The sequence below is a fragment of the Herpailurus yagouaroundi genome, unplaced genomic scaffold (assembly GCF_014898765.1).
Source record: "Herpailurus yagouaroundi ecotype Mexico unplaced genomic scaffold, PumYag 28, whole genome shotgun sequence".
NCBI classification, from domain to species: Eukaryota; Metazoa; Chordata; class Mammalia; order Carnivora; family Felidae; genus Herpailurus; species Herpailurus yagouaroundi.
The window spans coordinates 113143320-113158296 of NW_024412376.1; the positions used below are offsets into that span (position 1 = coordinate 113143320).

The window sequence follows — 14977 nt, forward strand, 5'->3', positions numbered from 1 at the left end:
TGTTGTTCCATTTGATTGCATCACTTAGTTCTCTAATTCTCCCCTCACACTCCTGAATTTTTTTATCTCTCTTTTTCTCAGCTTCCTCTTTTTCCATCATTTTATCTACTACTTCACCTATTCTCTCCTCTGCCTCTTCAATCCGAGCTGTGGTCGCCTCCATTTTATTTTGCACCTCATTTATAGCATTTTTTAGCTCCTCATGACTATTTCTTAGTCCCTTGATCTCTGTAGCAAGAGATTCTCTGCTGTCCTCTATGCTTTTTTCAAGCCCAGCAATTAATTTTATGACTATTAATTCTAAATTCTTGTTCCGTTGTATTGCTTAAATGGTTTCTGATCATTTTGTTAGCTGTTGCTACTTCCTGGAGTTTCTTTTGAGGAAAATTCTTCCATTTCGTCATTTTGGGTAGTCCCTTGGGTGGCTCCAAACTGCAGAGCACTTCCCCTGTACTGTCCAGGTAACTTGTGTTGGTGCACGGGGCCGCAGTCAGACCTGATGTCTGCCCCAGCGCACTGCTGGGGCCACAATCAGACTGGTGTGTACCTTATTTTCTCCTCTCCCAGGGGTAGGACTCACTGTGGAGTGGTGTGGTCCCTGTCTGGGCTACTTGCACATGCCAGGCTTGTGGTGCTGCTTCGACGGGATCTGGTCTATTAGCCGGGGTGGATCCACAAGATGCACAGTGGTGGGAGGAGCAGGCTTAGCTACCTTTGCCATCGGTGGTCCCCTGCAGGAGGGGCCCTGTAGCACCAGCAGGGAGGCAGACCCGTGGGAAGGATGGATCCACAGAAGCACAGCATTGGGTGTTTGCGCGGTGCAAGCAAGTTCGGTGAGGGGAACTGGTTCCCTTTGGGATTTTGGCTGGGGGATGGGAGAGGGAGATGGTGCTTGCCAGCGCCTTTGTTCCCTGCCGAACTGAGCTCTGTCTTCCAGGGCTCAACACCTCTCCCTCCCGGTGTCCTGTCATCCTCCTGCTCTCCGAGCAGAGCTGTTGGCTTATAACATTCCAGATGTTAAGTCCCGCTGGCTGTCAACTCACACAGTCCGGCCCCTCCACTTTTGCAAGCCAGACTTCAGGGACTCTGCCTTGGCAGGCAGGCTGCCCCTCCACCGCCCCAGCTCCTTCCCACCAGTCCGTGTAGCATGCATCGCCTCTCTGCTCTTCCATGGGCCACTTGTCTACGCTTGGCCCTGGAGAGTCTGTTCTGCTAGTCTTCTGGCAGTTTTCTGGGTTATTTAGGCAGATGTGGGTGGAATCTAAGCGCTCAGGACGTTGTGAGCCCAGTGTCCTCCTACGCCACCATCTTCTAGAGTCAACTCCAGCTTCATCTTTTTCTATAATTTTATCTTCTATTTTACTTATTCTCCCCTCTGCCTTTTCAGTCCTCACTGTCACCGCCTCTATTTTATTTTGCACCTCATTTACAGCATTTTTAAATTCATGACTATTTTTTAGTTACTTGATCTATGCAGCAGTAGATTCTCTGCTGTCTTCTATGCTTTTTTCAAGACCAGCGATTAATCTTACGACTTATTCTAAATTCTTGTTCAGTTATATTGCTTATATCTGTTTTGATCAATTCCTTAGCTATTGCTACTTCCTGGAATTTCTTTTGAGGAAAATTCTTCCGTTTTGTCATTTTGGCTAGTTTTCTGTACCTTATGTGTTTTAAAAGCTTGTTATGTGTCCTGCACCTGTGAGCACTACTATATTAAAGAGGGGTCATACACTGTCCAGGGCCTGGCCCTTCAGGAGGTGTTTTTTGGAGTGTGTTACTTGCTCTCTGTTGTTGTGACTCTGATTGCTTTATCTCCCTACTTGTAGTGTTGTTTTGGACCCTGTACCAGGTGTGCTTTGATTTGTTTGTTAAAGTAGCTCTATGGCCCACCAGGTTGTCCGGGCCCCTGGAGAAATCTCTGTCACTCTGCAGCCTGGACTCTTGGAGTTCAAAGTCCTTTGGCCTCAATACTGCTGTGTTTGAGGAATGAGGGAACTTTGGGTCCCCCTACTTCTCTGCCATGTTGAATCTCTCCTCTTTGTTTGTTTTTTAACCTTCCATTAATGAATGTTGATTTCAAGCAACAGAGATCATTCTCCCATCTTCCATCAGCTCATCTGTATTTAGGGTAGTAGAAACATAAGTGGGGTTGGTTGGTATTTGTGTTATTTGAGTTACTAGCTGTAAAATGGAATAGTATATCCTCTGGTAGTCTGAAAGGAAATACGCTATATTAATTTAAATTTTTTTAAATATTTTTACTTTCCCAGGTATGATACTTTATTACCTTTTTTGTTGTTAACTTCCAGGAGGATTTGTGATTGGTGGAATACTGTCCCCAGACACAGTATCATCTAAAAGGAAGGCAAAAGGAAACATTGGAAAAGTCAACAAATTAGTTAATAGGAAAAGGATCTGTCTTGATAATGATGAAAGAAGTATGAACTTATTCCTGAAAGTAACTTTTGGATTTTATTTTAAATAATAGTATGCTGGTGGGGCAACTGGGTGGCTCAGTTAGTTCAGTCTCTGACTCTTGATTTTGCTCAGGTCATGATCTCAAGGCTGACAATGCAGAATCTGCTTGGGATTCTTTCTCTTGCTCTCTCTGCCACTCCCCTGCTTGTGCTGTCTCTCAAAATAAATAAATAAACATTAAAAATAAGTAGTGCTCTGAGAGGTAGCTCTTTATAAATTTTGAAATTTATTTCTAAAACCTTTGGATATAATACTTTAGGGTGAATTCACTTTTTTTCTTCTCTCTTTTCTATTAAGTTTTTTATTTAATTCCAGTATAGTTAACATATAGTATTATATTAGTTTCACGTGTACAATATAGTGATTAAGCAATTCTATACATCATTATTCAGTGCTCATTACAAGTGTACTCTTAATCCCCTTCACATATTTCACCCAGCCCCTCTCCCACCTCCCCTCTGATATGCTTCGTTTTAAATGAGTACCCTCAGTTAAAGTTTTTTTTTTTAACGACATTTTTTACTTGAAGCATACTTTAGAATACATGGTTCTAAAAGATGTATTTAAAATAGAATACACATTTTCTTCAAGTACACACAGAAGAATCCCCTATTAAAATCACATAAAAAGAAATATGACGAATATTGCAAATTTAAGAAGACTGAAATCATACCAAGTATATTTTCCAACCATAGTGGTATAAAACTGAAGATTAACAATAAAATAAAGCTAGAGAATCTACAGTATAAATATTAAATATTTAATACATAAATATTAACACACTACTCCACAAGATTGGGCCAGATAAGAAATCAACTCAAAACTTGTTGTTACTTTCAATGTTATTGTTTAATCTGGTCTCTATTTTATTTACTTCTGATATTTATTTATTTATTTATTTTTGATTTTTGTTTTTTTCCTTCCTTTACTAAATTTCAGGTAAGTCTTTTACTGGTTCCTTGTGGTGTAATGTGAAGTTGTTTATTTGAAATTTTCTTAATACAAGCATTTATAACCATAAATTTCACTCTTAACATCTGCTTTTGCTGCATTCTATGAATTTTGGAATATTGTATTATTTATTTTATTTTATTTTATTTTATTTTACTTATTTTATTTCATTTCATTTCATTTCATTTCATTTCATTTCTTTCCTTTCCTTTCCTCCCTTCCCCTCCCCTTTCCTTTCTCTACACTCAATGTGGGGCTTGAACCCACAACCCTGAGATCAAGAGTCACACACAATGCCCCATGTTTTTCTTTTATTTTGAATTTACTTTTTACCGTCCACTTTTGTCAAGATTTTGGAAATACGCTGATTTTGTTCTTTAAAAAAATCATTAATGGCATAATATAAAGCATTTCCTCATGAGTAAATTGCTTTTCACTGAAACTGCCCTTTCCTGTGCTCAAACTATGATTAAAATAGATATTTTAGGGATGTCTGGGTGGCTCAGTCAGTAAGCATCTGACTCTTGAACTCAGGTCTTAATCTCAGGGTCATGAGTTCAACTCTGTTGTAGCCTACTTCAATACAAATAAAATGAAATAGATATTTAATAAATTTTTTTTCTGAAGTGTATTACATACTTCAGCTCTCTTAAAGGATATTCAGTATGCCATATAACTTCTTGATGACACAAGAGTATCAAGAGTTGTCACATCAAGCTTACAAAAATAAATTTAGTATGTTTGCTTCCATACTAAATCATTGTGGTTTTTGAATTTTTCTTTATCAGAGTGTTCATTTATAAATAGGAAAATTGGAAGAGAGTGTTATGCCCCTGGCATTTTTTTTTTGTGGTTGGTTTGTAGCTATATTTCATACTAGACTTATTTTTAATTGAGAAGAATTATGTAACTAGTTTCTATTTCAATGGTATTTCTTTTGCAGAGAATAAGTTCATGGTAAATCTGAATGTACCTTTGGGAGATCCGTTGCAGCCAACAAGGGTAAAGGACCCAGAAACAAGAGAGGTGATTCTCATGGGTAAGATTAGAGATGATACTGAAAATGCTTAATTTAACAGCTAGTAAGGGCAAACTGCTGGCTGTATGACTAGCCTATCTACTTTTTCTTTTTCTTCCCAGCTGTTCCACAGCCAAAGTCCAGTAGGGTATCTAATTCCAATAAGCAGCCTGTGTGAAGACTACTCTGGAGGAGCATTGATACCAAACAACATCTAGAGGGCACATAACACAGTGCATTTATACTCTGGGTTACAAGTGCTATCATTAGGAGTGTTGCCTCCCCGGTAGGGTACAGGTCTTCTTTGATCAAGAGGACACATGGGGACAAGGGCTTTTTATGGGTAATTGTTGCAATTTAGCTGGTAGATCCCAGGTTACCCCCTTACTGTGAGACCAGACAGGGACTGTGGGCAGGATTTAGACAGCTTTATGGGTCATGCATACCAAAAATAATACCTGGGATATCAGACCTTTAGGATGATGACTAGCAAGGACACTGATCTGCCACACAAATGCCAGGTTTAAGTTTAAGGTCAGCACAGGGTCCTAGAAGCCTCCTGTTGTATCTAGTAGGCATTAAAAGTACAGTGCTTGGGACACCATGATTGGTTCCAAAGGAGGGGCTATAGTGCGAGAAGGGCAAGTAGGGGACACTCAGCTGTTTAGCAACCAGGCAGTATTTACATACAGGAAATATTTAGATGTTTTAACTGTTTTGACAGTACCAGTAAGTACTGAGGACTGTTTATCCTAAGTCAAAGGACAAATAGGTCAAGTCAGAGAGGTAGTAATGGTATTTTCACTTAAAATTTTGGCTGCGAAATAAGTTCCATTTGACATCTTAAGTAGTACAGTTATTTTTATAATCAGATTGTTTATTTGGCAACAGGCAGAAGTACAGAAAATTTTGTTTAGTGTAGTATCTTAAAACATTTGCTGTTTAGGTTCGAAAAGTAGTGAGTTTGTCAGGAGTTCATTGCTTTTTATCTGTTTCTTGCATCTATGTATTTTCTATGTCCTATAACCTGTGAGATTACTAACATTATCAAAAATCCAAGGAAACAAGCTGATGATAAAGAATATATTAACTATATATTTGGCAATGTTTATAAGTAAAAGGGAAATTGAAGAGTGAGGTAGTTATTTTTGAGCATCTATTAGAACTCTTGCTTCACATGACAGAAATCTTGCTATTTAATAATCAGTCAGGCAAGCACAAAATCTGTTGTTATGACGATACATTTGTTAATTGTGGGCTTTGTTAAACTTTTTAAAGATACGGAATTCTACCTTGTGTCTTAGCTAATTTTGTTTTCTGAGCTATAATAGAAATAATAATAATACTGCCACTATTATCATTAATATCCAAGGCTTATCTAATGCTTATTTTGTGCCAGGCAGTATTTTAAATACCTTATACACATTAATTCATTTGATAGTCACAACTCTAACATAGATGAACTGTTGTCTCATTTTATAGAAAAGGAAGCAGGCACAGGGTGAGAAATAACTTGCCTGGTCACACAGCTTATAAGGCAGACAAAATTCTACCTCTACCATTTTATTTAGCTCGAGTAAATGAGGTTTATATCTAGAAATAACTCTTGTTGTATACATGTGTGTATATGTTCTATCATTGATCATTATTATTGCTATTGCTTTATATTTACAGTAGTGTTTTTCCCTTAGATCTTTTAAGGCCACGAGATACGTATCAGTTCTTTGTTGAGCATGGTGAATTGAAAGTATATAAAACACTGGATACACCCATTTTTTCGATGGGAAAATTGATATTAGGACCACATCAAGAAAAGGGAAAACAGCATGTTGGCTCAGATATATTGGTAAGTGTATTTCTCCATATATTTATGTTTGGGTATAACTCTCATTTATTGGACTTGATGAGACATTAAAAACACTATTTTCTCAGAAATGAAATTACTATAGTGCATGAGAATTTTTTTTATTTGTTAAGTCTTTTTAGAGTTGGTCAACCAATGGTTATTTAAAAGTACTTGTTCTGTACATAGCACTGTAACTTCAAACTTCAAAAATTCCGACGTTTCTTTACTTAAAAGAATCCTAGAATATATCTAGGTTTGCAGACAAATCAGTAAAGCCAGTGAAAATTAAGCCTAAATCTCGTTTCTCAGATCATGTAGTTTAGCAACAATGAGGTTTTAAAAGTCTTCTTCAGAATCATGTAATTAGCAGTAGACAGAGGACTAGAAGCTAGTTACTTCAGTAAGTACTAAATAATGTATTACTGTATATGGCAGTATTACTGGCTGAAATTATAATGAGATGGCAAGGTGGGTCAGTCTCTGCCTCTGTCTCTTATTGGAGATACACACCCCTACACCACTGATGTGAGATACATATATTTGCACATTTTGAATTTGAAAATTACAGAATTTGAAAATCACCAAATTTTAAGAATAGTAATATTTTACTGACATTTAAAAAACGTTATGTCTGAGGCACATTTTTCAGTAAGTAGCGTTTCAGGAACTTGGGGTATCATGGGTTAGTAGAGTATTGTTTTCAAAACAATTATTTTTACTGACAAAATTGAAGTAAACTCAAGAAGGAAAAAAAGAAAGAACATGTGGGCCCTTGAATTTGTATTAACAAAGAAGGGCAATTTGAGACAAGGAAAGAAGTTACACATGAGAGTAAAAGAGTAATTCATTATTACATTAGTATAAGTAGAATCCAGATTTAAAATGCTTTAATTTTTTTTAAATTTATTTATTTATTTATTTTGAGAGAGAGAGCGCACACGTGTGCTCATGAGCGGGGGAGGGCAGAGAGAGAGAGAAAGAGGGAGACAGAGAATCCCAAGTAGTCAGCACAAAGCCTGATAAAGGGCTCAAACCCACAAACCGTGACATCATGACCTGACCCGAAACCAAAAGTTGGACGTTTAACCAACTGAGCCAAATAGGCGCCCCAGATTTAAAATACTTTAAGATATACTTTAAACCAATCTTAAAATGTTACTGATCTTTAGGTGCTATTAAAGGAGTAAAAGTAACGCATTTAACTGAAGTAATAATTCCTGTATAATCGTTAAAGAACAATTAATTAGATAAGCATTGTGCAATACTATCATTGAAATAATAGCACTTACCCATTAAATTGTAATGCCATTATTATACAAAAGAAAATTTGAGTAGTGAATGTTTTGTAAGTATTTAACCTGGCCACTATTCAAAGGAATCCACTTTAGAAACGTGGATATTTTATATTTACTGAACTAGTAGAAATTATTGGAAAGATAATTGTATTCTTTGACCTATGAATCTCATTTCAGAATATTTTCCTAAGAACATAATTTAAAGGTTAGGGAAGCTGGACATATGTAGGTATTTATTGTAACATTGATAGTAATTGCAAAAATTAGAGACAGTTGAAATGTGCTGCAGGAAGAAATGGTTATATTTTATATTTTGACCTAATGAGATAAACCATTGTATGATACTAAGCAGTTATATAGCACTTAGATGTTCCATGTACTCTCCTAAGTATTTTTATATCAGTTTAGACATATTATTTTAAAGAATAGCCATATAAGAAGACCTTTAGGATAAATATTTAAGCACACTTTTATAAAATAGAGTTCCCTATTTTACTGTGACTAGAATTTAAAAATGAAATTGAAGGAACTGTAGAAATATAACATGTTATTAAGTTATTATAGTTGATTTTTATTTCTTTGAAATACTGTCTTTAACAGTTTTTAATGAAAATGAGTTAGTTTTTTTTTCTTGATAACAAGAATAGTTTTACATTTTTTGTTTAAACATGAAGCACACTTTTATTTTTTTTAATTTTTTTAAGTTTATTTTTATTTTTATTTTTTTAATGTTTATTTTTTGAGACAGAGAGACAGAGCATGAATGGGGGGAGGGTCAGAGAGAGGGAGACACAGAATCCGAAACAGGCTCTAGGCTCTGAGCTGTCAGCACAGAGCCCGACGCAGGGCTCGAACTCACGGACCGCGAGATCATGACCTGAGCCGAAGTCGGCCGCTTAACCTACTGAGCCACCCAGGCGCCCCAAGTTTATTTATTTTTGAGAGAGGGAGAGAATGTCAAGCAGGCTCAACACAGTCAGCTCAGAGCCTGCGGGGCTCGATCTTATGAGCTTTGAGATCATGACCTGAGCTGAAATTGAGAGTTGGCTAACAAACTGAGCCACCCAGGTGCCCAAAACATGAAGCACGCTTTTCAGTATATGCTTTTGAGAAACAAAAGGGACAGATGGAGAACCAGCATAGGGCATTAACTCTTTCCTTCAGACTCAATGTTAAAGACTCTCTATGAGAGGGACATGATAGCAGTAGTAGATTTGTTAAAATCAAACCACAGAAGAATTAACAGATTAACTATAAGAGTTGGTTGTGGAGCTCTCCCAGAAGACAAGAAGAGATTAAGAAATGGAAAATATAAAAGTGAAGCGATGTGGGGAACAGAAAAAAAATAGAAGAGAGATAAAAGCACAAATGAGTGAAGGGTAGAAATATTTGAAAAATTAGACAATAAATGTTCCAGAACTGAAAAACAGAAAAGTGAGAGCAACACACTTAAGGGAACCAGAGTTCCTTAGAGAAATGTCTGAATGCAGGCCTGGGGCTGAGCTTGAAATATTTTGGTCATACCTATGGGCAAACTTACCAAAGACCATTAGAATTGGGTCATAAGGTCACAGGATCCAACTTGAAGATGCTTTCATTGGACAAAGATGTGAAAGCTTGAGTATCAATAAAAATAACTTAAGTGAATTGATACACATCTGTTATATCTAAATTCATGAATTTTAAAGACAGCTACAAAAAGAAAGACTAATTCACCATTGTTGGAGAATTCTAGGAAGCTAACTCATTTTGACAACAAATATGGTAAATAAAGGGAAAGAATCAAACATTTATTCTCCCCTTTTCATATAAACCGTACTGTTATGTAACCAGATAGATATGAGGCAAAATTTGTTCTCTTAGAAATATTCCAATTAATACATGAGGAAGAAGTGTTAGAATGAAATATTACTATTTTGCAACCCCTGAGAAACTGTTGGATCTATCTAGATATGGAGCATCAGTCTCTGCTAACATCTGAAAAAAAAGACAGCCAGACATGTGCCTCCTCATGGAAGAATACAGCAATATGTATGAAATAGTCTTGTCTCTTCCATCCCCTTAAAAAAAATTAACAACAACAAAAATACCTGAATTTGATCAAAACTCTAAGATCCAACTACCAGTATGGGAAATAAAGAATAGGTGACCTTTCAAATGACCCCCTCAGAGTGTAATGAGCAAAATTCAGCTGTGCAGAGGTTTTTACAACAAACTTTGCTGCTCAATTTCTTTAATAAATACATTGCAAGAAATAAAAAAGAACCAAGTAGAACCTATAGATCAGGGTTTCTCAACCCTGGCACTATCGACATTTTAGACCAGATAATTATTTGTTGTAGGGGCTTTCTGTGCATTGTGGGATGTTTAGAAGCATCCCTGGCCTCTACCAAATAGACTGTAGTAGTACTTCTCTAGTTGTAAGAATCAGAAATGTTCCCAAATATTGCCTGTTGTGTCCTGAAATTGAGAAATCATCCCCAAATTGAGAACCACTATAGTGATTTAAGTGATTTAAGAGGATAAGTAAACTCTTCAAAACACATTTAAGAGACAATTGGAAATTTTAATACAGACTGGGTATGTGATATTAAATATTCATGTTTAGGTGTGATAATGCTGTTGTAGTCGTGTTTTTAAAAAAGCACCTTGAGGTGTACCTGGCTGGCTTAGTTGGCAGAGGCTGCAACTCTTAATATCAGGGTTGTGAGTTTGAGCCCTACTTTGAATGTGGGGATTACTGAAAAAAAATAAACAAGACTTTAAAAAATACATAAAATGAAAAAGCACCTTGATTTTTTAGTACACGCTGAAATATTTATAGATGGGTTTATGATGCTGGGGTATTATTGCAAAATAATATGGAATGGGGGAAGTAAAGAGACTGAACAGGGAAGGTTGTTGGTGTTAGATACTCATGGTAGTTCAACATTCTATTTTTGTGTATTTCAAAAGCCTTCTTACTAAAATGTTGACAGAAATGAGGAGTTGTGCTTAGAGAGCCAAACTGAATAGGTAAGGAAAAAAAAAAAACCACCTAGAAATATATGCTTGACGTTCTGGGTAGTATGTTTGTTGCCTTTTGTTTTTTAAAATGGGACAAATTTTTTTAGATGTAATAAAATTTTTTTTTAATTAAATTATAAAAGTACCTTTGGAACCATTACAAGAGCTTTTTTCCCATTTAGGGAGTTAGTATATCATATTAAGAGCATGCATTCTGGAATCAAAGTGCCTGAGTTCAAACTCAGCTCTGCCATTTACATTGTGAACTTGGAAAATTACACCCCTCTGTTGCCTCTATTTCTTCATTTGTATAAAGCTATTAAAATAGTACCTGTCTCACTGGTAAGTACATACATTAAATGAATATAAATTAAGTGCTCAGAACAGTGGCTGGCAAGGAGTAAGTGCTAAATAAGTGCTAGCTGCTGTTTTTCTGGTATTTTAGGCTCATTTTACAAAGAGTTAAGAAAAAAAAGGAGGAGGAAGAGGAGGAATAATTCTCAGAATGTTTTTGATTGCTAAATCTCAAAATCTGAATCTCATTGTTTGAAGGCTTTATGTTGTTTTAGTTGCCAAAAAACAGATCATTGCCAGGATGCTACGTACACATAAATATAAAAATTGCCATGTTTGAATATGGAAGCCTGTACGACTGAGAGTTGGTTTTATCCTTTTACTTTCTTAATGTTGATACTTATTTAAATGTATCATTTGTTTGGTTTGTTTTTGCTCTCTCTTTGGTTTGTCAGTTTGAATTACATGTCCCGAGCATGTAACCTTCAGTGAGGTGTATATAAAACCTAGCTGTTTTTCTAGTATACTAAAGTGATCTTATTTACAGTGGTTCTGAATTTTCATAAGCTGGTAAAAAATAAGAACAAAAGAAATTTCTTCCCATGTTAATTTTCTATTGCTGTTTTAACAAATTAGTATAGTTCCAGTGGCTTAAAACAACACCCATTTATTATCTCATAGTTGTATAGGTTAAAATTCTTCTATTTTTAAATGTTTATTTATTTTGAGAGAGAGAATGGGGGAGAAAATCCTAAGCAGGCTCTGTGCTGACAGTGCAGAGACAGACATGGGGCTCAAACCCACAAACTGTGAGACCATAATCTGAGCCAAGATCAAGAGTCGGAAGCTCAACCAACTGAGCCACCTGGGCACCCCTAAAGGTTAGAATTTTGGTGAGCTTGGCTGAGTATTCCGTTTAGAGTATCACAAGGCTGGAATTAAGATGTTGGGAGCCCTGTATTCTTTTCTGGAGGCTCTTAGGATGAATTTGCTTTCAGGTTCGTTCAGGTTGTTGGCAGAAATCAGTTCCACATGGTTGTAGGACTGAGGCTCCCATTTCCTTGCTGGCTCTTGGTCAGAATGTCATTCTTAGCTTCTAGAAGTAGCTTCTATTTCTTGGCTCATGGCCCTCTTATCTTCAGTGCCAGCAGTCTGTGTCTTTTTTTTTTTTTTTTTTTTTAACGTTTATTTATTTTTGGGACAGAGAGAGACAGAGCATGAACGGGGGAGGGGCAGAGAGAGAGGGAGACACAGAATCGGAAACAGGCTCCAGGCTCTGAGCCATCAGCCCAGAGCCCGACGCGGGGCTCGAACTCACGGACTGCGAGATCGTGACCTGGCTGAAGTCGGACGCTTAACCGACTGCGCCACCCAGGCGCCCCAGTCTGTGTCTTTAACATGCTTTGAATTTCTCTGCCTTTTCCTCTCCTTCATCTCTCTTCTGCTTCCAGCAGAAGCAATTCTCCACTTTTAAGAGGTTTGTGTGATTAGAATGGGCCCAACTAGATAATTCAGGCTTATTTATCTCCCCATCTCAAGGTCCCTTTTGCCATGTAACAAAACAAGTTCTGAAGATGAGAGTGTGGACATCTTTGGAGGGCCATTTTTCTGCTTATTCATAAAGGAAATGTTTCCTTAAGTTTCATTACAGTGAGTGAGTTGTGGTGGTTCAATTTTTTTTTTTTAATTTTTTTTTTTCAACGTTTTGTTTATTTTTGGGACAGAGAGAGACAGAGCATGAACGGGGGAGGGGCAGAGAGAGAGGGAGACACAGAATCGGAAACAGGCTCCAGGCTCTGAGCCATCAGCCCAGAGCCTGACGTGGGGCTCGAACTCACGGACCACGAGATTGTGACCTGGCTGAAGTCGGACGCTTAACCGACTGCGCCACCCAGGCGCCCTTGTGGTGGTTCAATTTGAAATGAAATTTTAATTTTTAATTTTACAGGTTTTTTATGTTAACTTTGGTGACCTTTTATGTACCTTACATGAAACACCTTATATAATAACAACTGGGGATTCATTCTATGTTCCTTCAGGTAAGAATAATTAAATACATTTTCTTTCATATAGTTAAATATTTATATAGTTGCTCATGAGCACCATGCAAATGGAAGCCACAGTGGTCAAAATGAAACTGTTGTGTGCCTGATGCCAAAGAAGTTTGATACATATTTTAATTTTATCATTAGGTAAGTATGTTAGTATTTGGTTACCTGAAAATTGAACAGGAGTTGTTTGTTACTAAAGGTAAAAATATTTAGTTAGAAGATATGTTGTGTCCAATGTAGGAGGAAAATTATTTCTCCTGTGTTATCTCTAAGACATTATGTAGTCAAACAATTTTTAGTAGGTTATTTTAAGCATACAGAATAGTGTGTTTCATTAGCTGTTGAAGAGCACAAGCCTTTGGAAAGAGCACTTTTAATTTGTTCTTTTGTTTATTCATCATTCAATGAAGGTGACTGAAAGTCTCTCAAACATTGCTCTTAAGAGTGGGATACATAAGTGAACCAAATAGGGAAAAATCCCTGTCCTCATGGAGCTTACGTTCTAATGAAAGGAGACAGTAATAGTAGCAGTGTTTATACAGTCTTTAGTATGTACCAGCACTGTTGTGAACACTTTATTTATTATAACTCCGTTAATCCTAATATGTATCAACTTCTAATACATAGAAAGTCACAGTGTGTCACAGTATTGTACTCACTGCTATAAACCTGCCTTATATGTGTGGCTATTCTGTATTTTACTTCTGTTGTTATTTATAATTAAGAGAAGCATTTGCTCTTTTTAAACTTTGAGATCTGTTTTACCTTTTATAATTACTTTTATATGCATATATCTGGTTTAGGGGAATCTACAGCAGTTTCAGTGAACTAATTGAATTCAGAGAAAATTTTCCTCTTCCTTCACCCTTGTCTGATTCATCTTTGCATTTAGAATGATCAGAATGATGTAAAATTTTCACTTTCTCAAACCTTATCTGGATTACAGGTGATGGTTAACTCTTGGATTTTTTTAGTTCATGGAATTAAATAAGACTTACTTTAGATGAATTTATCTTCAAAAAAAATTTGTAGTATGTACTTTTTAACTGCCTTAGTGATAGCTAAACATTTAATCAAAAGGAAATGATTTCTATGGAAGTAACTTTTTTTTTCTTACTGCTTTACTTCTAGGTAATTATTACAACATCAAAAATCTCCTGAATGAGGAAAGTATTCTTCTTTTTACTCAGATAAAAAGATGAAAGATGAAGCAAAGTTTAAATAAGTGTGTGTGTGTGTGTGTGTGTGTGTACACACATATACACATATATGTATAAAACCGTTTGTGCAGTTGAGACATTTATCTTTGTAATTATTTGTGATGTTTTAAAATAAAAGTTTTATTCAATTTTGTGTTCTTTTATTTGATAAACATTTCAAACTCCCATATGTGTCTTCAACTTTTTCCACAAATGTACCCCATAGGCCTGGATTGATACCCACACTCATAGTATTTTAATAACATGAAAAGAATACCAAAATCACTGCTCTCATGGTGAAATATAGGACATACCTATTTTAGAAGAGATTTGATTAATATATTCATTCATTTAAAAATCTTTTCCAAATGTTAGTGTTAAGTGACGAATCCAGTAATAGGAACTGTGGTATATATCACTAGTACATCTGAATTACTTTCCTAAGCCTTTGTAAGAAAATAATACAAACTGGTGGCTTAAAAACAAAAATGTATTTCCTCAATTCTGTAGGCTAGAAATCTGAAATCAGAATGTTGGCAGGGCCATGTTCTCTCTGAAATCTGTAGGTTTCACAATAATGTTTCTGCTTAGAATTCCTCTTTCTATTAAAAGGATAGTCAGGGGGTGCCTGGGTGGCTAAGTTGGGTAAGAGTCTGACTTCAGCTCAGGTCATGATCTCACAGTTCATGAATTCCAGCTCTGTGTCCGACTCTGTGCAGAGCAAGCAGCCTGCTTTGGATTCTGTGTCCCTCCCCCACTTTCTCTCTCTCTCTCTCTCTCTCTCTCTCTCTCTCTCTCTCTCATAAATATTAAAAAAATCATTAAAAAAGTAAAAG

The 14977-nt window shown here is 36.3% G+C and overlaps 1 protein-coding gene across 4 annotated transcripts in view; it reads left to right on the forward strand.

Moving 5' to 3' along the window:
* Window positions 1-14290, forward strand: part of CENPC (centromere protein C) — an 82332-nt gene extending 68042 nt beyond the window's left edge. For 2 of the 4 annotated variants that reach the window (XM_040482162.1, XM_040482155.1), the window contains 5 exons: window positions 2313-2441; window positions 4376-4471; window positions 6142-6296; window positions 12840-12930; window positions 14074-14290. In XM_040482162.1, coding sequence (XP_040338096.1) covers window positions 2313-2441; window positions 4376-4471; window positions 6142-6296; window positions 12840-12930; window positions 14074-14144 — 542 coding nt within the window. In that variant the 3' untranslated portion in view covers window positions 14145-14290. Of the gene's footprint in view, window positions 1-2312; window positions 2462-4375; window positions 4472-6141; window positions 6297-12839; window positions 12931-14073 lie in introns of those variants that run through there. The other 2 variants (XM_040482169.1, XR_005792677.1) reach the window with 2 other exon arrangements.
* Window positions 14291-14977: the final 687 nt, after the last annotated feature.